The sequence below is a fragment of the Brachycentrus maculatus genome, unplaced genomic scaffold (assembly GCF_059751285.1).
Source record: "Brachycentrus maculatus isolate JH-2025_06_01 unplaced genomic scaffold, ASM5975128v1 h1tg000089l, whole genome shotgun sequence".
Lineage (NCBI taxonomy): Eukaryota > Metazoa > Arthropoda > Insecta > Trichoptera > Brachycentridae > Brachycentrus > Brachycentrus maculatus.
The window spans coordinates 344,190-370,608 of NW_028280843.1; the positions used below are offsets into that span (position 1 = coordinate 344,190).

At 27.6% G+C, this 26,419-nt stretch overlaps 2 protein-coding genes and 2 long non-coding RNA genes across 5 annotated transcripts in view; 1 reads left to right on the forward strand and 3 right to left on the reverse strand.

Annotated features, from left to right (window-relative positions):
- Window positions 1-194: 194 nt before the first annotated feature.
- On the reverse strand, window positions 195-10,465 carry LOC148310678 (caspase-6-like). Of its 2 annotated transcripts, XM_088257890.1 has the most exons (8): window positions 10,385-10,465; window positions 9,641-9,750; window positions 8,522-8,653; window positions 7,805-7,983; window positions 6,045-6,504; window positions 5,011-5,142; window positions 4,177-4,349; window positions 195-3,547 (listed from the first exon to the last, which is right to left on the reverse strand). In XM_088257890.1, the coding sequence occupies exons 2-8, from the start codon at window positions 9,723-9,725 to the stop codon at window positions 3,143-3,145; spliced, it is 1,566 nt and encodes a 521-aa protein (XP_088114016.1). In that variant the 5' UTR covers window positions 9,726-9,750; window positions 10,385-10,465; the 3' UTR covers window positions 195-3,142. The 2 variants fall into 2 exon arrangements, with proteins under 2 accessions (XP_088114016.1, XP_088114018.1); XM_088257892.1 differs by lacking the exons at window positions 8,522-8,653; window positions 9,641-9,750; window positions 10,385-10,465 and adding an exon at window positions 7,088-7,208 and having other exon boundaries at window positions 7,805-7,938.
- Window positions 10,466-14,092: 3,627 nt separating this feature from the next.
- On the reverse strand, window positions 14,093-16,335 carry LOC148310679 (uncharacterized). The gene is made up of 3 exons (XR_015837374.1): window positions 16,318-16,335; window positions 15,345-15,517; window positions 14,093-14,625 (listed from the first exon to the last, which is right to left on the reverse strand). It is a non-coding gene; the product is annotated as an uncharacterized LOC148310679 (long non-coding RNA).
- A 588-nt stretch (window positions 16,336-16,923) lies between these two features.
- LOC148310680 (uncharacterized) lies at window positions 16,924-18,736 on the reverse strand. Its single transcript, XR_015837363.1, has 3 exons — window positions 18,639-18,736; window positions 17,454-17,623; window positions 16,924-17,059 (listed from the first exon to the last, which is right to left on the reverse strand). It is a non-coding gene; the product is annotated as an uncharacterized LOC148310680 (long non-coding RNA).
- Window positions 18,737-23,562: 4,826 nt separating this feature from the next.
- LOC148310681 (inactive tyrosine-protein kinase Dnt-like) overlaps window positions 23,563-26,419 on the forward strand; it is a 107,190-nt gene continuing 104,333 nt past the window's right edge. Inside the window, exons 1-2 of the mRNA XM_088257976.1 lie at window positions 23,563-23,808; window positions 25,700-25,827. Of these exons, the coding sequence (XP_088114102.1) occupies window positions 23,715-23,808; window positions 25,700-25,827 (222 nt within the window). The 5' untranslated portion in view covers window positions 23,563-23,714. The remainder of the gene's footprint in view (window positions 23,809-25,699; window positions 25,828-26,419) is intronic.

The window sequence follows — 26,419 nt, forward strand, 5'->3', positions numbered from 1 at the left end:
AAAAATGTATAATTTTTTATTGACAGTAGATAAACATACATCGTACATCTTAATCATATTGATAACACAATCATTTTGATAAGCATTAAATGTTACAATACCTAAATATATACTAATTTACCTAAAATCATACAAATTAACACTAACTAAGAAAGAAATTAATTAAGAAAGGTGTGTTAAGAAAAATGTAGAAGGTCAGGGCTGTCTAAAAAAATGTAAAGAATTTTATTTAACTGGACCAAATCAGTAATTTTCCTCCTATCACTAAGATTTATTAATTTTAGCCGCTTCATTATGCAATTATAATATAACTGATCAATGGGAATATTTGGTTAAATATTAATGTGTCTAAGGAAATTTAGTCTAAAAAACTGGGCCATGGACAAGAGCCAAGAGATCTGGTCCAACAGCTCAGGAATGAAACACGCAAAGGAACTGATCATGGGGTACTCGCGGATATTCACCACAGAAGCTCTAAAGCTTAGCAAAAAACAAATAAATATCCTAACCGGGACCCTGACAGGACACTGCAGACTGAAGAAACACATGACAAAAATTGGACTTCATAACTCCTCAGTATGCAAATTTTGTATGGAGGATAACGAAACGCCAATCCACATTCTCTATAATCGTGATGCACTCGCTCGCAAACAAAGTCACATCCTTGGATGACCTCTACTGGACTCCGAGAAGGTGAAGATCTTATCACCAAGACAGGTCGTAAGTTACATGATTCACGTAGGTCTTGGGAGTGAGCTGTGACACAGAGGGAGATCACAATAGACCTAGCATGGTCGTAGTGGCATAAGGGATGTAATATCCCTTGACCTCAAAAAAAATCTAAGGAAATTGCTTTGTACTCTCTCTACGTTGTCAGCGTGTATAACATAATGAGGAGACCAGACTGTGGAGCCATATTCCAACTGACTTCTAATTAAGGCAACATACAGGGACTTCAATGCATCAATAGATTTAAAATCTCTTGTTGCCCTAATCACAAAACCAAGAGTTTTAAAAGCTTTGTTAACTATCTCATTGATATGCGCTGCAAATGACAATTTGTTATCAAATGTGCTTTAAATCCTTGTACATGATAGGAAAGGAGAATTTTCTAAAGCATCCAATAAATATTTAAAAAAAACATACATTTATCTACCTTAATATTTTCAGCGCAACGTTGTGTAAACCTATTCCAAAACTCATCGCCATAGTGCTGTCATCAAAGGACTCATTTGCAATATTATTTATTTAAAAATATTAATAAAAAACAACAGTATGTGTTAATAAATACGTTTAATAACATTATTTGACATGTTTAAATTCTAATTATTATATCATTAATAGTCTTGCAATATGATCTTTCAAATGTGGTAGGTATTTGTAAATTTTCGTCAGTATCGAGTAATTTATATTTTGACTAATAAATTGATGTTTTATTTCCATTTTTATATCCATATTTTTCTCAATTACTTTTGTCATATGTATTTATAGACACCAGATGGTTTCATTAGTTAATTTAATTTTTTTATTATTATTATTATTTATCATCAAAAGTGCATATTAATAAGTGATGTAATAAAACCACTATTAACCGAAGCAATTTAAGCATATTCTAGGCCAAAACTCATTGCAATGTTCCCTAGATCGCTAAAAAATAACGCATCCAATGTTTCCAATCCTCGAGTGTCTGGTTTCCAACCTCCCCCCCGTTTAATGTACCCTGTCCTTGTTTTCCCATATTTTTCTTTGAAACTGTCAGAGCTGATAGGAAACTATTAGTGACAAAAATGCGTATTTTGCCTAAAACACCACTTTGAAAGAATGTGTACTTTGGCTTAAACAGCATTATTAAGGATGTTTATTTTGCCTCGAACAGCACTATTAAGTAATGTGTATTTCGGCTCAAACAACACTATTAAAGAATGTGTATTTTGGCTTAAACAGCACTATTAAAGATGTTTATTTTGGCTCAAAGAACAATTTTAAAGAATCTGTATTAATAGCACTATTATGGATTGTGTATTTTGGCTTAAACAGCACTATTAAAGAATATGTATTTTGGCTTGAACAGTACTATTAATGAATGTGTATTTCGGCTTAAACAGCACTATTAATAAATGTGTATTTTGGCGTAAACACCAGTTTTAAACAATGTGTATTTTGGCTTAAACAGCACTATTAAAGAATGTGTATTTTAGCTGAAACCGCACTTTTATTTAGAAGTTACATTGTTAAACATCTTGTTGAGCCAGACGCTGCAAGCTGCAAATCAGGGGTCAATTTACCTGCGATAATAATTTGTAAATTATTTTTTGTAAAATAAAGAAGGATTAATTTGTTTTAAGATTATTGCCATAGCTTTTATAGTTTTCCAGTAAATTGAGCTCAAATCATGTTAAAAAAAATAAGCGATAGAAGTTATATTTCAGAAATAATACGTGTTACCAAAACGCAGTAAGCAATATTTTGATAACAAATAAATAAATTTTGTAAATAAAGACATTTTGAAATCCAATATTAAAAACGAATAAACGGTCAGTCATTGACATATTCAAAGGTTTGAGGGACGAAAACGGACACTCGAGAACTTCTAAGGATCTAGATAACATATATACCAGAATTGAAAACTTAAAATAAATAGGTTGGCCTCACCACAAAGTTTCTAAATTCATATTGTTGATGTTTTTAATATTTTTATTTTCATCTTTGTGATTAATATTTAAGCCGTCTATATTTTTTCGTTGTTAGATTTAACTTACACCTTATTTTAAAAGTTTTTAAGAATCCGATAATAAACTGCTTGAATCGCAGTTTACCGGAAGTTCTACCTCATAATATTTTTAATTTTTATAACATATAAATCTTTAAAAAATACATATGTATTTTGTAATTATATTAAATGAGAAAATATGAAATTAAAGTAAAGAAGTATAGAAAATGAAGTGTTTTTTCCCTTTGTTATTTCCTTCAAAATTTCATTGCATCTGGACATCACAATAGTACAAAATATTTATTTTGTAGAATAAAATAAAAACTATGTTGTTGTTTTTCATTCTATAAAATGCAGTTCCACCAATAAATGTCAGTACAAAATTTAAGTGTAACATTTATTTTGGCAAAGGTGGATTTTAGAAAAACTTATTTATTTTTTTGTGCCTAGCATCAAAGATTTTGTCAAAGTACTGTTGATGACAGGCATTTGCTTACAGTATTGATCCTTATATGTTGTCACACGTTGCGATATATTAAACTGGACGCGGCGCAGAATGCTCATTAAAGAAAATGGTTTGGTTTCCTTCTTAAAAACATCGCAAAGATCTTGGAAGAACCATGATCCGTTTAATAAATGACGATGAGCAGCAGTGCCCGCAAATGTACTATGAAAAACCAAAAAGTCATCTTCGACCAGTGGAGGCGAATTTTTATCTTTTTCCATTACACCAGCATCTCTAGCTATCGAAGAATCCTCGACGTCCTTTGCAGAAGAGGCTTCTATCACGGGTTCCTCAATTTCAACAATTTCTGAAGATTTGTTTCCTCGGCATACCTGCAAAACAATGCAATTTCAATTTATATGTCATTTGCGATAAAATCAATCAATAAAATCAAACCTATATCTACACCTCAATGGTGCAAAGGGCCCTGCATCATATAAACGCATATCTTATGTTATATGTAAATTTTAAGAAATGGCACTCAAAAAACTGAACTAAGGCTTAGATGTTCGGGAAATTCATAAAAGTGGAAATATCACAAAAACTAAGGCACTTTTACTGAAGTCATATATTCATTTTTTGGTGAGTTACGAGCTGGCCCCTTAAAAGGAATACCTTGGATTTTCGGACAACCTGTACATATTTAGACACATTCTAACAAGTGATATTCAACGTCGGGGGGACTTGACACGACACGTAACGAGAGGTTGTCAACCATGGGTAGAATGATGAATATTACACGTTTATAAAGTGGTCACCTAAATTAGCCTAAAACAGGTCATAAGCCCTGTAAATACCAAGTCTTCCATATCCTTCTTAATCTATGCTTAGATGTCAATATATTTACCTGTAAAAAGAAAAGCTTCGGTCACCTAAATTAGCCTAAGACAGGTCATAAGCCCTGTAAATACCAAGTCTTCTATATCCTTCTTAATCCATGCTGAGATGTTAATATATTTACCTGTAAAAAGAAAAGCTTCGGTTTCCCGACGAGATCTGGTCGATTGCTGGATGAGAATTTATCGAATAATTCTTCTTCTGGAATGGGGTGGTCATATGTTCCTAGTGATCCTTTTATCCCATGCGTCAGTACTGCTACGGCAACGCAAGTATCGTTGGCAAAAGAACCGGGTTCTGAAACATGTCAATGTTTGTTGCTTGTCACTTTCTCTACCCGTGAATTTGGATCCGACGGAAATGATAAGTAGGTGATAAGGGTAGGATATGTCACATTTTTATATATTTGCCAGGATTAAAATACAACATTTTGAGTGTGTCCAAATACTAAATAGTATTTGGACACACTCAAAATGTTGTAAATAAATTATCTGGTCAAATTATAATCTTAAATAATAAAAATGAAAATGGTGTTTTCTGGCGTTTCTCATGTGTGTGATTATAATCCAGGATTCGGACCTCACATACTAATATATATAAGAGTTTCTGCTTAGTAAAAAGCTTCTTTACATCTTACCGATAGATGTCTCTAGTGAAGTTCTAGTGATTCAAGAACAAGGTTTCTAAATTGGTTCATATATATAGAACTTCCAAGAATTTGAGTAGTGTGGTTGTCAATAATGGATAGAATTGGTGAATGTTACACGTGTGTAAAGTGATCACTTAAACCAGCCTATGACGGTCGTCAGCTTTCAGTTCATCTTTGATGAGTTGTCAAAAAATAATAGGATTAAAATATGTTAATTTTGATTTTGTGTAAAAGGTTTTTTGACATAAAGTCGTTTTAAATATTCGAAATTCTGTTAAATATTAAACCTTAATAATCCGCGTATCATACCTACAAGATCGATAACTTTGTTTAGTTCGTCTTTTTTCAGGTTTTCATGAACTTGAACACGAAAATTAAGGTCCTCAAAACATTTGATGATTTCTTCTACATCCTTTTCAGTACCCTCCCTATCACGATGCCCTGCAAGAAACACTCAAATTATTGTTTAATTACTATTTATTTAATAATTTATTATTAGTATTTCCTGAATGTTTAGAAATCTAATTGAGATAGAATTCTTTAATTTATATATATATATATATATATATATATATATATATATATATATATATACATATATATATAATATATATATATATATATATATATTATATATATATATATATATATATATATATATATTTATACATTATATATATATATATATATATATATATACATATATATATATATATATATATATATATATATATATATATATATATATATTATATATATATATATATACATATATATATATATATATATATATATATATATATATATATATATATATATATATATATATATATATATATATATTTATATATATATATATATATATATATATATATATATATATATATATATATATATATAATATATATATATATATATATATATATATATATATATATATATTTATATATTATATATATATATATATATATATATATATATATATATATATATATATATATATATATATATATATATATATATATATATATATATATATATATATATATATATTTAGATGTATTAAAAAAATATGACTAACTCAGAAAACCTGCTTGTCTGCTGGTAGGATAGTAGGGATAGGAAAGGTAAATGTCAAAAATACATCGCAAACACCCAGATCGATTGAAAATAAATCTTTGTTGAATTTATTTAGAATCGGCGGGAATCGAACTAATGACGACAGTTTTGCAGTCGAGTGTTTACCCAACAACGCTACGGTCCGTGTAATATAATATATATTTTTAGTGAAGTATATACCGAAGTACATTTAGATTATTTGCTACCAGTGAATAAATACTCACTATCTTTAGATGGGTCCCAAACGTCCGTATAGTTGAAAACAAACATTGTTCCAACATTATTTCCAGGCTTATATGTATCTAAAAAAAAATCTAATTGATTTGATTCTCTTTTTTCGTTTGCCATAAAGACGGGTTGAATCAATGTACTTGTCACTTCTGGTAATCTTTTGTTCGTTCCTCGTGAAGGATCAGTTCTATTGGATTTGATGTCATTACATAAACTTGGAAGAAAGTCCATCAGCTCAACGTGTCCTTTTAGGCGTTCCAGTTGTTCTGAAAATTGCTGAAGAACCCAAGATCCACTTTCTTCTGGATTATGCTCCGGCCCTCGTTCATACGTACTTCTAAATACCAATATGTTTGCTTCACCCGGTAATGAGAATTGAGGTACCGATCGTCCAGCGTCTACTGCTATCGACTTATTTATTTTATCTCTTGCAAACTTTATGGCAGCTGATATCTGAATCCAAAAAGTCAACGCACATTTCAGTGTTAATATATCAATTAAACAACATCATGAGTGCGTCCAAACATTTGTTTGCAAATGTGGGTATTCTCCACATTTAAAGAGTTATTTTTACTTTTAAAAATAACTCACTAATGGAGAAAACCTATATTTGTGGACAAATATATAAGCACACATAAAAAATAATAAAAATAACTGGTTAAATTAAAGCTACATAAAAAAATGAAAATCACCTTTTGAGGCGTTTACCAGAATGTAAAAATAATCCGCAGTTCGAATCTTGCAAACAAATGAAAGGATATTCGCTAAATAAAAGCTCTCTCAATCCAACATAGATGGCTGTTGTGAACTCAAATCGCTCACTCCTTTCAACAACGTCAAATATAAAAAAAAAATATGATTTTTCGGGAGATCGTTTTTTTAAGTTAAAAAATATAATAAAATGTGTTAAAAATAAATATTAAGTCACTTATTGAACTTTTTACTGTGCAACAGATCTTTTTAGGTAAAACCTGAATGTTTTTTTTTTTGACAATTGAAAAATATTTAGTATATTTAGGAAATAATTAAACATTACCTTTTCTTCAAAATGCAAAAAAAAACACTTTCTGCCCTGCAGCGGGTAAATATTAAGTTGAAAATATGCCGCTTTTGCTGGGATAAAGTACATTTTCTGGGCATTCCGAAAACACGTACAACTGAAAATTGACGATTTTTGATATATGACGTTGTTGAAAGGAGTGAGCGGTATGTACTGTGTCATGAGATTGATTATATGTACATATATCTGGGAGTTCCAAAAAACTGAGTAGTGTGGTTGTCAATCATGGGTAGAATAGTGAGTGTTGCACTTATGTTAAGTGATCACTTTTTCCTAAAATCTATTGTGACACGTATTTTGATGCATTCAGCATCAGTTTCAAATACCGTAAAACGTTTTTGAAACTGATCCTTAGTAAATAAACAAACATGGAAGAAATCTAAATTATGACTTAGTTTTTAATCACATCCATTAAACAGTGAAGGTAGAGGGGGGGGGGGAAGGCCACTGCCTTTTATATATTTTTCTCTCTTTCCTTTTATATATCCTTTCATCACAATATAATAGTTTATGTAAACAATTAACTTGATAAAAACATTTTTTTAAATCGTACAAATTCACGTAAGTAGAGGACTTACCATAAATGTAGATATATTTATGTATAAATATAGATACATTCATGTAAATAGTTATTTAATATTTCATTTCTGTGTGATTACATTTGAACAAAAAAATTCAGTGAAAAATACTCACCTGAAAAAAGAATAATTTCGGTTTGCAAATTAGGCTTTTACATCTATTTCCCATGAAATGCTCCACTACGTCATTCTCGTTGTATTTTCCTTCTTTCGTCAATATTTCACCAATATTTGAAAAATGACTCACTACTATTATTATCAATTTGGCGTAATCAGTGTAATCTGCTTTCGACGCTAAAAATTAGATAAAAGTTTATCATAAGAATTATATGTTGTAAATATGTTTTTTGTATGGTAATTTTAAAAACTTATTCGTATGCTGTATTATTATTGAAGACATAAAAAATTCAGACAGCAAAAGGAGCACAAACATTTAAATTTTGAAATAATTTTACTGTGGAGTTTTTATGGAATTGCTTTAGGGTCTTTGAATATATATCAAGTAATCGTGAATATTTTTTCAATACATGAAGTTAGATTTTTTTTTTACTCTGTCAGGTTATTTGATGATTTACAAAATTATCACGTGATTTCGCTGAAGTTTTTGTTACGTTATCTAGGTGCATATTAGCTAGATATTTTTTTGCTGGCAAATACTTTCCATTAAAATACTTATAAAATATCAATATAAAGTAAACGTGCTTTCTTACTCTATTTTTAATAGTATCCTTATTTTGATAAAAAAATATTTTTTCTGCAATTTTTCAATTTTAATTTTAATTTTTGTATACAATTATTTTCATCTCGTAATAATTATAACGTAATACTTTACCTTCGTTTAACACGTTTATTACTTCAACAGCAGTGTAGTTAACATAAGGTTCTTGAAAATTATAACCTAAATTTTCAAAACACTTTTTTAAGTAACGGATATCATTTTCTGCACCTCTTCGTGGTTCAAAATCTAAAAAAAATAATAATAAAGAAACTACTTTTTATAGATCCTTGGATCCGTTAGTTCCGTTATCTGTCTCTCGTGATGTGGACTGCCAGCTGTCACAACTTTGGAGGTTTTTCGGGTGATCCACATCCGTATGGGTTCTTTTGAAGAGCAATTCGAGCCAGTTTATTTTCTCGCATTCTATTGATGTGAGCATTGCAGAATCGTCATTGCTGTCTTCGTTAACTGACTTTTTCTTCCGCACTACACAAATAGAGTGAAAATATAACTTATATTTATTTGACTCCTCCCTGGGAATCGAACCCGGGACCTCCAGTACGGTAGCCGAACGTGCTGACCATTACATTAAGATTTATATTTTTTTGTTGCTTGCAGGAGGGCCATTTAAGTCACTATTGCTTGGCAAGAAAATAAACACCAATGCAGTTAGTCATTTTTAACAAGTCAATATATATATATATATATATATATATATATATATATATATATATATATATATATATATATATATATATATATATATATATATATATATATATATATATATAACGTGGTAATATTTTTCTTTATAAATTGGGTGTAAATAATATGTAAAGTGGGTGTATAATAATAAAATAAACAATGTGTTGCCTTGTAATTAAAGAAACGACAATAAAAGTTTATTCTTAATTAATCTTTACAATAATTTTTATATCTATCTAATTCTGACAGTTAATAATATTATATTTTTTCCATCGGATCTCTTTTGTTTAATTCCGTGCGACGCATGCGACATCTGGTGGTAGAACTGTTTTATGTAGGTACTATTTGTAAGTACTTAATAAAATGTATAGGTAGGTACCTAGTTATTTTATTACATATATATATATAAATATATAATTCTAATTATGTAAGTAGTTTTTGCTATGGCAAAAACTTAAAATATTACGAAACATTATTTGAGTCCCGAAAAGTAACTTTTTAGTAACCCGAATAGTTTGTATTACCTACCTTTAAATTCTTCATGAATAAACGTGTAAACGATTCCCGGTGACGTAGACGTAGCGCTCAAACTTCTCGAATTAGCAATATCCATTTTAATAACAAACGTGAAGATACAGCTGAAAATATTTGTTTATGTAACTTGTAATAAGCTCACAAATTCCAAATTTGGTACAGTAATAAGACATTTAATAATTAAATTACGTAAACATATAAAAGTAATATTTTAATACATCTTACTACATTTAAAAATCTGAATTCTTAAACATCTGGCGGTGTTTGAAAATGACGTTGAATGCATCGAAATATGTGTCATAATGGATTTTAGTGCAAAGTAGTGTTTACCAAGTAAAATATAATTAAAAATAAAATGTTATACCAGTTTACTGCAAACAGGTTCATATGGACGAATTAAGTGACTTTAACATATATTGGTATTATTCCTAGTTTTGAACAAATATTACGTTAAATTTTTTAAAATAAACGTTCGTATTATTTTTATTTCAGTCTCTGAAAATCACGCGAAACGTATTGAAACAGTCAATTTCAGAATTGAAATATTCTATTTGTAATTTAACAATAAAAAAAAAATATATTATCAGTTTTAGTAACAGATCACTTCATCGAATTATGGTTTGATGAAGCAACATGTAAGTATAATGTACATGACATCTTATTTTAAAGTGATTACAAAAGTTTTAAATCATGAATTATTAGCCCCTTCCTTTATGAATACTATTTATCAACACTTACTTGTAAAATTTGAAAGCTTGCAAGTAACGGATGTCAAAAAAAAAAACCAGAATATAAATCTGTGAAAGGCACGGTACTCGATTACTCAGATCATATATGTAATGTTAATAAAGCGATACTAAATTTGATATTATTTAGCAAGCGTCTACGTACAATTGATAAGATTATATAAATTTTGTAGAATCGATAATACTTCATATCAACACAATTTTTTCGATAAACGTTTATATATATTTGTACAAATATATATATATATATATATATATATATATATATATATATATATATATATATATATATATATATATATATATATATATATATATATATATTTATATATTTATATATATATATATATACATGTATATATATATATATATACATATATTTATATATGTATATAAATATATATATATATATATATATATATATATATATATATATATATATATATATATATATATATATATATATATATATATATATATATATATATATATATATATATATATATATATATATATATATATATATATATATATATATATATATATACATATATATATATATATATATATATATATATATATATATATATATATATATATATATATATATATATATATATATATATTTAAGCGTCTACGTACAATTGATAAGATTATATAAATTTTTTAGAATCGATAATACTTCATATCAACACAATTTTTTCGATAAACGTTTATATATATATATATATATATATATTATATATATATATATATATATATATATATATATATATATATATATATATATATATATATATATATATATATATATATATATATATATATATATATATATATATTATATATATATATATATATAAATATATGTTTATATATATATATATATATATATATATATATATATATTTATATATATATATATATATATATATATATATATATATATATATATATATATATATATATATATATATATATATATATATATATATATATATATATATATATATATATATAATATATATATATATATATATATATATATATATATATATATATATATATATATATATATATATATATATATATATATATATATATATATATATATATATATATATATATATATATATATATATATATATATATATATTTTTTTTACAGTTAATAGGGGCCATATTGTTGATGCAACATCTGTCAAATTTATTGTCATTTATTCAGTCTGTTATAGCAAATCACCATAAATGGATAAAACGTTCACCAACACGTGCGAATGATAAAATTATTTTAATCAAAATAAGTGTTCTGTTTTGGCAATGTTCTTCGCGCTTCGTCCATTTTAGGGTCACCATAAGCGTCCTGGCCGAGAGAACTATTCGCAGTTTGGTGAATTAATTTGAGTCCACTGGTTCAGTTATCAATCAACCAACATCAATGAAACGCAAGATCTGCTAAAAATTCGTCGCTGTCCGTGAGAGTGAGCAGGAGAATCCGAGGCAGTCGATTTTGCGTCGCTCACAAGAACTCGGCCCTTCGTAGACCACAACTTGAAGAATTTTGCGTCGTGACTGCAATGTCATACAAAATTCGTCAAGGAGCTGACAAAAAGCTTCAGCTCTTGGGTCAGTTGAATTTTTTACGGGTCGTTTACCTTCAGGTAAACGATAATACATAGATAACGACGTGTGTTGGCTGAATGAGCTCCAGAGCAGTTGGAAACTGACCCTAATTTTCATCGAAAAATCATTTTCAGTAATATAGTTCATTTCTGGATGAATGGGTGCATCATAAAACAAATTTTTTGTGATTCGGACAATATCAACACAAAATACAAGTGCACCCAATGCATCCTAATACTGTCACTGGTTGGTGTAGATTTTCGGCTTGCGGCGTCATCAGACAATATTTATTCGAGAACTACGCTGGTCAAGCCTTCACCGTCAACGGCGATCGCTATAGGTTGATGATTACCAACTTTTTTTCGTCTGATTTTATTAATATGGACAACAACGACATGCAGTTTCAACAGGATGGCTCTGCGTGCCACAGAGTTTATGTTACATTGGACATTCTGCGCGAGCGATTCGAGGGTACGGCTATCTCACGTGGAGGTGATGTGAACTGATGTGTCAATTTTTTATGTTTCATTCAACTTCCAGTTCAGCAGATAGCTTTAAAGATATACTAAGACGATTTTTAAGAGATTCATTAACTAGTCTTTGCGACTTGAAGCTATCCTTTTTTTTACCAGTTTTAAGCAGTTTTTGTAAGGACCATTTTTTTAAATATTTTATTTGTTGTTTGGACCCCACAACGGGAGCATTTATTTTATTTTTAGCTATATTATCCTGGGTTAACTCTCTTGAATTCAATAAAATATTTAGCTATATTATCCTGGGTTAACTCTCTTGAATTCAATAAAATATTTAGCTATATTATCCTGGGTTAACTCTCTTGAATTCAATAAAATATTTAGCTATATTATCCTGGGTTAACTCTCTTGAATTCAATAAAATATTTAGCTATATTATCCTGGGTTAACTCTCTTGAATTCAATAAAATATTTAGCTATATTATCCTGGGTTAACTCTCTTGAATTCAATAAAATATTTAGCTATATTATCCTGGGTTAACTCTCTTGAATTCAATAAAATATTTAGCTATATTATCCTGGGTTAACTCTCTTGAATTCAATAAAATATTTAGCTATATTATCCTGGGTTAACTCTCTTGAATTCAATAAAATATTTAGCTATATTATCCTGGGTTAACTCTCTTGAATTCAATAAAATATTTTGAATTTGCTCAGTTTCACTCAAATCACGTTTTCTTGGCATTTTAATATAAAACAATGAAGGTTTAAATGAACAATGTATATATATATATATATATATATATATATGTATATATATATATATATATATATATACATATATATATATATATATATATATATATATATATATATATATATATATATATATATATATATACATATATATATATATATATATATATATATATATATATATATATATATATATATAAATATATATATATATATATATATATATATCTATATATATATATCTATATATATATATATATATATATATATATATATATATATATATATATATATATATATATATATATATATATATATATATATATATATATATATATATATATATATATATATATATATATATATATATATATATATATATATATATATATATATATATATATATATATATATATATATATATATATATATATATATATATATATATATATATATATATATATATATATATATATATATATATATATATATATAGTTATGTATATATTTATATATATATATATATATATAAACAAAAAAAACAAAAGTACTCTAAAATAAAAGTAAAAGAAACATGGTGTTATACACCAAACATAAGAAAGATAAATTAAAATCGAAAACCTTCAAACAATTAAATATCATCATTGCAATATAAAATGAAAACTCTTAACGGGATGCATGTCTGTTCATGTTCCGGAATGGAATAAATTTTATTTACATTTGGGTTCTACATCTCGATGCGTTGTACGAGTATGTTCAATAGTCAAACTCAAATACATGTACAATTATTTAATTTATTCAAATAAATTCGAAAAAATAACAGTTAGATTACATGGTATATTAAGAACATGGAGATGAAGTAATTAAAATATATGAAATTTCAGTTTAGTAAAAATAAGAAGATTTAAATGTGAAGCTTTTAAACTAATATTCAAACGCACATAACACGTTTAATAAGGTTGACTAACATTATAATATAGGCGCTATTTGCGAGCCTTCACTTGCTTTAATTTTTATTATAATTATTTTACACGTAAATAAAGTTATTGAGTAAAATTATTGTGCTCTCCCAAAAAAAGTTCTTTGGTAAAGTTACTTTGCACCACGGGTATTTGTTTCGAATCAGTACCAGATCCGACAACGTCATATCGTACATGTGTGAATAAATTTTCGATCGAGATAGGCCCAGAAATTTCATCAAGTTTTTTACAAAGTGTTTGAATAAATATACTGCCTTCGTCCTTTCTTTCAGCTATTTTTTTGTTGTAGGTACTGTAAAATATAAGCGTATTTTCCTGTGTCAGAAGAGGGGAATTCACACTGTATTGGGTTGGGTCAGAAATTGAAATTCCACGTATGCCGGTGATACACTTGCGGCAAGACTAAAAAATAATAAATAAAAAATAGCACATGTTAATTACAGATATTAAAAAAGTAGGTTACAGATACATATTTCAATTTTAAAAACATTATCATGTCTTATAAAGTATTTTAAAGCTGAGAAGTCTTTAAGATTCGATTCCAGCTCAAGCTCTTGTGAAGCATTTCCACCAAGTGGTCTCAGAAAATATATGTTTCTATCAATGTTTTATGTTAATTTAAGAAAGCTACTTTTGAAGCTCTTTGTTACTGTACACATACTATGGTCGTATTTATCGTCTGTGGTCAAGCTCATGGTAATCTTGGATTGGGTTACCAAATGCTTAGTTTAAAAAAATTTCAAGGCAAGTAAAAAAAACAGGTTCTTAGTCTTTTAACTTTAAGACTGTTTATCATTAATTAATTAAATATTTCTCATCTTATGGTTTTTCGAGACTGATTTTAGTTTCGAGAAAATATTTTTTCCTTGAGAATACACATCTTCTGGGTTAAACTTTGTAAAACTGCATATTATCCAGTCAATGTTTCGGGTACGCTTGGAGCCAACCTAACAGTTTCAAACTGTGCTGCAAAAAGTGCGTCATGATGTTTTGTCATGTGCGAAAGTCATCATCTCCTCTAATGAACTGTCATCTTTAAGTGATGAATACAATATTTTTTATTTTCATCGTTTTTCCATAAATTATTTTTTTACAATATAAACGAATATACTTATATTTACCTGTAATATATAAAGAATGGGTCTTATGATTCCACTCTCCTTAACAGATTCCCCCATTAGGTTCATAAGTTCCAAGATTGATATATCGTATTCTTGACAGTTCAAGCGTCCCTCATTTCCATGACACATAAATATAACCGCCATACAAGTGTCATTTTCAGTTATAGCTCTTCCTTTAAAATAACCATACGAGTTTATGCAAAACATTAAATGTGGAATGTGAATGTGTCAAAGAGGAGTTATTTTATTGTTAAATTTATATCTCTTCAAATATTATGCCCGATTTTGGTTTATTGTTAAGTTTCGGATTACTATGACTTGTAAATAGTTCTTTGGTATTTTATGTTTCCTATGCGATAAAGTAATAAGGTTTTTGAAGAAACCAGTTCAAAGGATTGTATTTGCATATTTTCATTTTAATAATGTAATGATTTTAAAGTGTAGTAAAAGTGAAAAGTTTTGGACCGAATACCTAAATTTATACAGAGATCAAAGGACACTTACAATCATACAAGAACAGATAGTTATGAAGAAATAAATAAATAAAATTCAAATGTTGAATTAAAAATGTTTTGTTCAATATCACGGTCAGTTTTTGGTTGGTTGGAAGATATCACTTTTTAGCAATGTACTTATTTCTTTTCTGTGCATGAAATTTAAATAAATCAAGAAATAAATAAGTATCCATCATTCTTTCTAATTATAATTCTAGAATTGTAGTCTTACTTCTTAAAATTATAAAGCTAAACACATTTCAACCATGATTGTTTATTAATCCTATCAATTGTATTCAATATTTATTATTGTTATTTTGTTTGAAAATAAAAATAAGACTCGCAGAAACATGCTTTATCTGAGTGACAAATAAAACTTTAAAAAAAGATGGATATATTTTTTCATCAGTTATTAAATTAAGCTTTTTATATATGTATATTTCATTAACTTCTGTCTCTATGGAATGTTGTATACTTACCAAATTCTTGTATTTTTTCTCTTACTTGTTGAGCTGTGTAATCCAAACAAGTATCAAACAAATTAAAACCAATATTAGGTATTGATTTTTTCAAACTTTTAACGTCTTCGCTGCTACCTGTTCTACTTTCTAAATTGTAAAAAAAAAAACAATTATTTAATAATAATATGAGGAAAAATACCATTTGGGTTTTTATAACGATTTCTCTTATTTGCTAATGTTGTGGGATTTTCCAGTACATTTGATAATTTAAATATCTGATTCTAAAGGGTTCGAGTACCTCTGGACATAAAAAGAAAAAAAATCAGTTCAATAAATAACTGCGTATTTAAAACAACACCATACCTGTTTCCATGTTAAAAATTATTGCTTTTCCCAATTTCAAATGTTTGTTGTATTTTGTTTCATTCTCAATATCTGGAAGACTCTGAGCATCATTGACTAATACGGAGTTCTTTAATGGAAAGGACTGTAAAAGCGTGTCGATTTTTTCGAAACGAATTTTTTTTCCGATATTATTTTTTTCTATTCTACGAAATAAATTGATGGTGAAATCTTGAATGGTTTTATCATTTGTTTCATCTAAGCAATTCATATATATATCCAGGAAGTCAATTCTTTCTTGAATTTCATTTTTGGGAATCCTGATAAAGACTGATAAAATATTGGATTCAGATGGATAGTTCCTGTTCGATTCCAAGTTATCATGTTGTTGATCAGTCATCTCACGAGTATCCAATAGCTATAAACATATTAAAAAAATATTATTGAAGTTTACATCTCATATTATTTTTTATCAATTCTACCCACGCTTGACAACCATTATAATTATTTTATAAATAATATGGAAAATAATTATTCTAATTGGAGATGATCCAGATTTGTGAACAAGTATTTGGACACATACATAATGTTGTAAATTTATTTCTTATGAGATAAGTATTTGAAAACAATATTCAAAAACATATTTATATACACGTGTGCGACAAGTCATAAGCTCTGTAAATACCCAGACTTTCATCTTCTTTTTCATTTATGTTGACAAGTCAAAATGTTAAAACCTAAGTAGAGAAACCCAAATTTGTAATAAAGTATTTGGACACACCAAAAAATGTTGTTTATAAATATTATCTTACCAAAAACACAAAAACCTTTGGAAGATGAGTCCATGTACTCTTGAACACATCGATAAGTGATTCATAAGAATAATATGTATTCTTACTCCATAGATAGTGATTCAGTTCATAATTTGTGACGACAAAAACCAACAATGATCTATGTTTACTAATCATATCCAGTGTTTTTACTATTAAAACAAAAACAAAAAACTTTTGTAAATATATCTAAAAACATTTCGTTAAAAATATAAGCAATTCCAAAGATAATGATAACAATTAAATATGATTTAAATTTAAAATAATACACTTGTACAATACCACTTCTTATCTGTTGATAAATATATCAGTAGTTCTCCAACTAGTAGTGTTTGGATTAATATACTCAAAAAAGTGGTCTTTAACAAGTGTTTTATTTTAATATTTAAAACGTGTTATTCCAAAAAGTTAATTACCTAATGATTAAATAAAACAATTGATATTTAAGACGGAATGTCTTGAAATATGATAAGTAACGTGGTATTCGAGGAATTTATTAAGTAAACACTTGATTTTTTACCACTTGAGCTTATTTTATGACGACTACATAGTTTCGGAAGCTAAGCTTCCATCTTCAGGTCTAAATGTAAACTAGTAAATGTAAACTTGTATTCTAGATGTGTATCAATATATCACGTGGTTTTCTAGATATGTATCAAGAACTCACCTCTTGGGTCGTGTGTTATAGCTATAAGTGTAAGTTTTAATTTAAACGGCAAATAATCATAATTGATGATCAAAAATTGCTTTAATATAAAGTTCAGAAAAAAATTGCGTTGGTCAACAAATCTATAAATTAATCGTAAAAATTGTCAATGTGTTTAGAATTTCAGAATAGTCAAAATAAATTTTATTTATTTAAAACATCATATATGTACATAAGTCAGATATAATATTTCCGATGAGTAATTTCCATTTCTCATTTTTATACATGGTATTCAGGTTAACAAGACTAAACACAAATAAGGATGTATTTTTTTTAAACGTTACTTTTAAAACGTGGTATTGCTCATTTCGTTATAATTGTAAGTACGGTGATTTCAAATCACATAATCGTATTGGAACTATCGAAAAACACTCGTAAGATGGATTTTCATAGATATCCGCAAGATATAAAAAAAAAATAATAAAAAAAAATCCGCAACATTTAAATACATTTTTGCTTACCATTTTTCAATGTTTTCCAAATGTCTTCTTTAGTTAAATTTTCATGTACTTCATCCACGCTGAAATTATGCTTTTGAAGGCACTCAGATAGTTCTTCCATCTTTTTCTTCAATTCACTTGGTTGATCTCCTACTAGAAAAGAAAATATTATTGAAACACTTTTGTTAATTAAATACATATTTTTTTTATACTCTAACCGCACCCATTAGGGTGCATAGGGCAGTGCTTCATATAAACGCAGTGTTATCTCGATCGATTGCACAGGAAGGAAAGGTGATCAGCCCTCCGCTTCAGGTACCAGTCCAGTGTAATATTGAATAAATATTAAAGTGAAAAAATAGCTTATATTTTTTAAACCTCCCTGGGTATCGAATAAATATATATATATATATATATATATATATATATATATATATATATATATATATATATATATATATATATATATATATATATATATATATATATATATATATATATATATATATATATATATATATATATATATATATATATATATATATATATATATATATATATATATATATATATATATATATATATATATATATATATATATATATATATATATATATATATATATATATATATATATATATATATACATATATATATATATATATATATATATATATATATATATACATATATATATATATATATATATATATATATATATATATATATATATATATATACAATCCTTACGTACCAAATAAGGGTCAACTAAACTAAATATTATTGTACTTACCTTCTTTATTATCCGTTCCGGTCGCTTCATATCCTTGATCGGCCACAGTATTTACTTCATCTGCAATTTTTTTTAATATGTTCATGTTTGTCTATATATATATATATATATATATATATATATATATATATATATATATATATATATATATATATATATATATATATATAAATATATATATATATATATGTATATATATATATATATATATATATATATATATATATATATATATATATATACATATATATTTATAAATATATATATATATATATATATATATATATACACAAATTTTAACTGTATCGAACAGTTTAATTACAACAAAACTTTTTATTCGTATTTTCACCTCCGTTTAAAAAAAATGTTCCTCGTATTATGGACCATGGAGCTGCTTTCATTGACTGAGATGATGAATAGCGAGAAGTATCACCCACTTGTACTGAAAAAGATTCTACCAGAGATATAAAAAAGAAGGTCAAATGGTAATGGAATATTTCAGCAGGATTTAACCCCCTGCCACAAAACCAAAAAAATTATGAAATTTTTCACACAAATACAATAAACTGTGTTGGACTGGTAAAAATTTTTACCACACATAAAGCTTATTCAAAATCTATCGGCAATCTGTAAGAATCGGCTCTCCTAAATTGATTGCACTACTACGGAAAAGCTCATTTTGTTCATAATTCAGGCATGCTTTCGAGACGACAAAATTGGCAATCACGTGCTAAAACCTTATGAAATAGATGCCAAGAAGAGTAAAATCTCTGATTTAGCCCAAATTAGATCATATTAAATATAATTTGTGATATAACTAATAAAAAAAAAGATTTTACAAAACTTTTAAAGAAAAAACAACAAAAAGAGTTATGTTTCAATTAATCTGTTCGATAACGTGTATTTATTAGTTTATATCTATAAATCATCTAAAGTGAATATTGTTATGCTTACATTCTACACTATCATTTTTGGTCGCCTTATTCTCTTGATCTGCAATTAAAAATATATTTATAAATTGGGCATTTTATAAATATATTTAAAAATATATTTATAAAATGCCCATTCAAGTATTCATACGAGTATAATAATATTACATTCCTCGCTTTTCTCTCGCCATTGTGGGCGCAAAGGAGGGTAAACAAGGAATCTTTCCCAAATCTTGGGCGCATTGTCAAAAGCGCCATAAAAATATCGTTATATATATATATATATATATATATATATATATATATATATATATATATATATATATATATATATATATATATATATATATATATATATATATATATATATATATATATATATATATATATATATATATATATATATATATATATATATATATATATATATATACATGAGTCAACTTGCAGCTGATCTTTTATGTTACTTGTACTAAATCCAGTTTTAAGATTGAAAAAAGAAGAAAAAGAAAATTCTAGATTTCTAATATTGAAGAACCGTTTAATTTCCTCCACTATCCAATGTAGATTACTGTATTTTTTGAAAAATGTTTAAAGTTCGTTGTTTCATTCACTATTAGAAATGTGGACTACTTCACAAAACATTTTGAATAGATATCAATAGATGATGCTATAAACACAACGAGACTGACAACGTATCAGGATTTACATTCAGTACGTACTTAAAGTATATTTCATGTACTTTTATGTATTATAATAAATACAACAATGGTTTAAAAAAAATAAAACATAAAATAGTTTAAAGCGTGTTATTTTACAAAAAAAGGATTTTATTTTTATTTTTGAAAAGGTGATCTTAACACGACTGAACATAATATTAAGATACTAGTTTTTAAGGAATTTTATAATTTGTGGTATAAAAAAACTGATACGTGAATTAAAAGAGACTTATTGACCTTTCTTTAGAATCAACAACTTTTGATGAATTTTCGTACGCTTTGAAGGTAAGAATATGTACGCATGTCATTAATTATGTCTTAATTTGTCCGCTAGAGAGATAAACAGCATAAAAAATTATATGAAAAAACAGATAGATACCCGGCAGGTATTTTTAAATAGAAAATAGTACGATGATTAGTCGAATTCAATTGAAAAGCAGGTCGAATACCCGAAAAAATAATCCTGTGTGGAAGCAAATGCAAGCGCTTGTTTCTCGTGACAGTATTATAGCACCCTTGTAGATTTGAGTTTAAAAGGGCAAATTAACTTAGTATTTAAATAAAATTTTATTGTTCTGTCCGCCTCCGTAGTGTAATGGTCAGCACGCTCGGCTACCGTTCTGGAGGTTCCGGGTTCGATTCCCAAGGGGGGTAAAATAAATATAAGTGATTTTTTCACTGTCATATTTATTCAATATTACCCTGGACTGGTACCTGAAGCGGAGGGCTGATCACCTTTCCTTCATGTGTAAACGATCAAGATAACATTGCGTTTATATGACGCAGTGCCCTATGCACCATTGGGGTGCGGATAAGGGTTTTATTATTATTATTAAACGTTTTATTTACGATATACGAGTATTTAAAATTTAAGATAAAAAATTATGAGTAACATAAGTGAATTAGTTCCAGAAACGATAACTTTAACATGACTAGTGAAATATGTAATAAAAAATAAATAAACGTTTCGAAAGCTTACTTATTTAACTCTGTAAACAATACACAGACTATAGACCGACTAATTCTACCATGGTAATTAACAAATTGACTATAATAATCAAAAAACACTTTTTATTTTCGTCTTTACATATGAAAACCTTATTTTGTTGAATTTCATTGATAATAAATATATAACAAAGATTTAACATACTTGGAATCTCTGTGTTGATGAATAATAAGACTTTTCCATTATTTTGTTCCATATTATTAGAGATTAATGTGTTTTGATTCTTAAGTTTTTTTTAACCACAAAGTTATAAGTTTAAACGTTTAAAACGTTACGATGTCGCTATGTTATAAGATATACTGACAAATTTACAAAAAAAAATCAATTTATCAAAAACGTTTAATCAGATTAATAATTATCTTATCATTTCTTGAATGTTTTTCGCAGATACTTTGTGGCACATAATTTAAGTCTGGTTTGAAAATTTGGTGATACCATTTTGTTACGTACTCTAAATTTTGACGAGACATGCATTACGCTACTTAATAAAGTATCTTCGTCAGGTCTCCCCGACATTGACATCACTAATTAGATAGAGTAATTGTCCTTGTCTTGGGTAGCTCTACACAGCGCCTCGACGGGTCCGATCCCTGTCCGATCTCGTTTATTCCGGAGCCAGGAGATCTGTCTTCTGCCCACACCTCGTCAACTTTCTGTTGCCTTATATGATTAGGTGCATTATACCTATGTAAAGCTTTTGTATATTGATAAAAATATTTATGAAATAAAATGAAAAATTGAGAGATAAAATGAAAACATTAGAAGAATGTTTTACATAAATGTGTTGTTTTTTTTTCATGCTGATATTAATATTTAAAAAAATATATTGTTAATCAAAACTCAACCGACAAGCTGTACTTAGATTGTTTGTTTACCGTAAAATAATAAATTGTATTAATATTATTGGATAACACAACTATACAATAAAATACTAATAGAAACATACTCAATTAAATAATAACGCTTCACGCTTATTTAAATGTACTGATAAATATTTGGTAATGAAAATACCAATCGCATTTTGGTATTAAACCTTAAAAAAGTTTTCCGGTTTATGTATCAATTGTTGGTTTTCCGGTGAAGGTATTAATAGGTAGTTTTTCGATGTAGGTATCAATAGTTGGTTTTCCGGTGAAAGTTTGAATAATTGGTTTTCCGGTGAAGGTATCAATAGTTGGTTTTCCGGTGTAGGTATCGAAAGTTGGTTTTCCGGTGAATGTATGAATAATTGATTTTGAAGGTATCAGTAGTTGGGTTTCGGGTGTAGACATCAATAGTTGGTTTTTCGGTGAAGGTATCAATAGTTGGTTTTCTAATGTAGGTTTCAATAGTTGGATTTCCGGTGCAAGTATCAATTGTTGGTTTTGAGTATTTACACATTACACATTGCTTCCCAAAACTACCACACAGCAATATGAAAGCTTTCGGATTTTTCCTAAGTTTGAAGGGGCTGTAATTCACCACCTCGCTACGATGCTACTACGCCACCCCTACGCCCAGTCTACGTCAGGCGTTTCGACGCTGAGCACGTGCGTCGTAAGCGCCGCGGCGCCATGAATCGAAAATTTCAAATATCGGGACAGTTGGCGTCAAACTAAAGAACCGTTTTATGAACATCCAATGCATTACTGAATTCGATCACATATCACTATGTTTTTGATAAAATGGACGTTAATTTTTTTACCATTAGTGAGTGGTCATTTAAATGTGTTTATTAGTCAACCGGAAGTTATGAAGCTCTTAGGTAAATAAACACTTATAATTTTAAATATCCACATTTTTTTAATAATAAAAGTAAAAAATAACACGGGTTCCAGGAATAAATTCTTAACAGCTTAATTGATCACGCCTTAAATCAAAGCTTTCAAAATGATGTATCGTTTTGAATTATAATTTTTTTCTTCGTTTTTATGGATTATTGTTGCATATTTTTAAAAAAACTTTATGTTTTAAAAGGGGTGAAATGTAATGAATCATAATTCCAACATTTGAAAAAAAATGTTATCACCGTAATAAAAATAACAAATAAATCATTTGAAATATCCTGGTATATTTAGTCTATCAATTATTAATATTTATATTCATTTAAATATATGTTTATAACTAACTAACTAACTAACAAACTAACCATCACGCCGCTTCCCCGCAGGGGTAGGCAGAGAGAATAGAGCGCCACACCACTCTGTCCTTGCAAACATTCTTCGCCTCTTCCACGTTCATGCATCTCCTCATACATACCCGCCGATTGTTACGACTCCTAACCTGACCACTTTCAAGTATTTGGCATACCTGATCGTGCCATGTTTTTCTCGGTCTTCCTCTGCTTTTTTTCCCACTAACATTCGCCTCATAAATTTGTTTTACCGTTCTTTCGTCACTCATTCGTTCCACATGTCCAAACCATCTCAACACACCTTTCTTTATTTTATCGATAATGCTTATCTCAGCTTTGCATTCCTTCCTTATTTCACTATTCGCACATCTATTATACATCGTTTTTTGTTTATAATATGTATACAAGTGTATATATGTACGTTGTTATATCGTAAAGCATTTATTTCTTTTTTCTTAAATGTTTTTTGCAAATGCTCTGTGGCACATTTTATTATACTTCCTAAATTAAAACTAAAACGTTTTCTCAAAAAAACATCATTTATAATAATTTATACAACCTTCTTTAGTTTACCTGTTAATGTATATAATGGTGTGGCATTCTATTCTCTCTGCCTTATTCTGCGAGTAACATGCTTGATGATTAGTTGGTTAGTCAAATTGAATCAATTACAGATGAAAACCAGAAAAAAGCACATAAAACAAATTGAGATTAAATAAACCTTTTTCATTTTTGTGAAATTTAATTATTCGGTATATACAAAAGTGCAGAATATGATTTCAATATTATTGGAAATAAATAGGGTGCATATGCATAAATATAGAAGAGGTGATGATTGCTTGTAAAAATAAATTGGTGTGGCGTTCTATTCTCTATTTTTTTTTTATTGTTGAAACATTTATTTGTTAACTATATACATATATTTTTTTATATAAACATTCATTTAAAATTTCATGAACATAAATAACATTTTTTTGCAGTATCCCCACCAAGACGCCAAATGTGTCTTGTCGGCGGAGTTCATTTATTAATAATCATTTATTTATTTAATCTATTTTAAAATAATATACATGTAAAAAAAAAAGAGAAAGATTTTTTTAACAATTTTCATAGTATTAACTCTTGATCATTTATCCATTATTTCGTTCCATATTTTATTTTGACCTCATACCTTCGTCGCCAACAAATTAAAAATGCTCGGAATTGTTTTTACTATTTAAGTTTTATTTTTTGACATCTCAACATAGATGAAGGCATTTACGTGGGTTACGACTGTCATAGGCTGGTTTAAGTGATCATTTTACACCTGTGTAACATTGTCCAATTCTACCCATAATTGACAGATCATATTCTAGACTTCCCTTTTCTTATTCGATGTCTAAAAATTGTGTGAAAAATAACTCCTATAATTAGAGATAATTCAGATTTGTGAACAAGTATTTAGACACATTAAAAATGTTGTAAATAATTCACTAACTACGAGATGAGAAATTTTTTGTAAAATTCATACTTTATTTTTCAGGTTTGAATGCTGAGCTTTATTACGTGAGAGAAGGAGTAATAAACACTTATGCCATGAACTTCATAGTTCCTGTACCGGCACACGTTTCGGATCTGGAATTCTCATGGCAGAGTTTAACGAAGCAGCCGGTGAGACGCTCTTTTTGTATAATGATTTTACCTACCTAGACAACAAAACAACTAATTATCGTATTAAGATTGAAGAAGAGGTAAAGGACAACTGCAGCAATGGCGATTCCAGTAAAATCATACAAGCGTGTATAAAATGTGCAGAGGGGTATCATGAATATATTTATAAATATAGTTATAAATATATTAAAATGTTTTTTTATGCTGCACACATTTTTTTTATTTTACACACAATCCAACGAAACCATCATTGTATACATTTTAATGTTTTTTTTCTGTATTGTGGTACGTTTAAAAATACTTTCTATATTTTAATATTTTCTAATGACGTACAATTTAAACCTCAATAAGGTTGAAATGTTTATATTATAATTTGGATTCCTCCCTCCCCTTCGAAAAAAAAATAATATATCATTTTTTGTTGTTGGAAAAACGTATTTTTAATGTACGTAGTTCTCGGTTATTTGTATACATCTATGGTAGAATTAGCGATTCCATCAAAGTTACCCCTTATTTACCAAGCAGAAGGTAGGGGGTTGGATGAACCGGAAGCTGGGCCATATTTAAACAGGAATCGTTCCCATGACTACAG

What these genes read in the sequence shown, in the direction of transcription:
- LOC148310678 (XM_088257890.1), bottom strand. Translation starts at nt 9,725, where the DNA reads ATGGATATTGCTAATTCGAGAAGTTTGAGCGCTACGTCTACGTCACCG. An exon ending in CGAAATTATTCTTTTTTCAG is followed by an intron (nt 6,505 to 7,804) that starts GTGAGTATTTTT and finishes TTTTGGATTCAG; the next exon opens with ATATCAGCTGCCATAAAGTT. An exon ending in TTGGGACCCATCTAAAGATA is followed by an intron (nt 5,143 to 6,044) that starts GTGAGTATTTAT and finishes TGTTTCTTGCAG; the next exon opens with GGCATCGTGATAGGGAGGGT.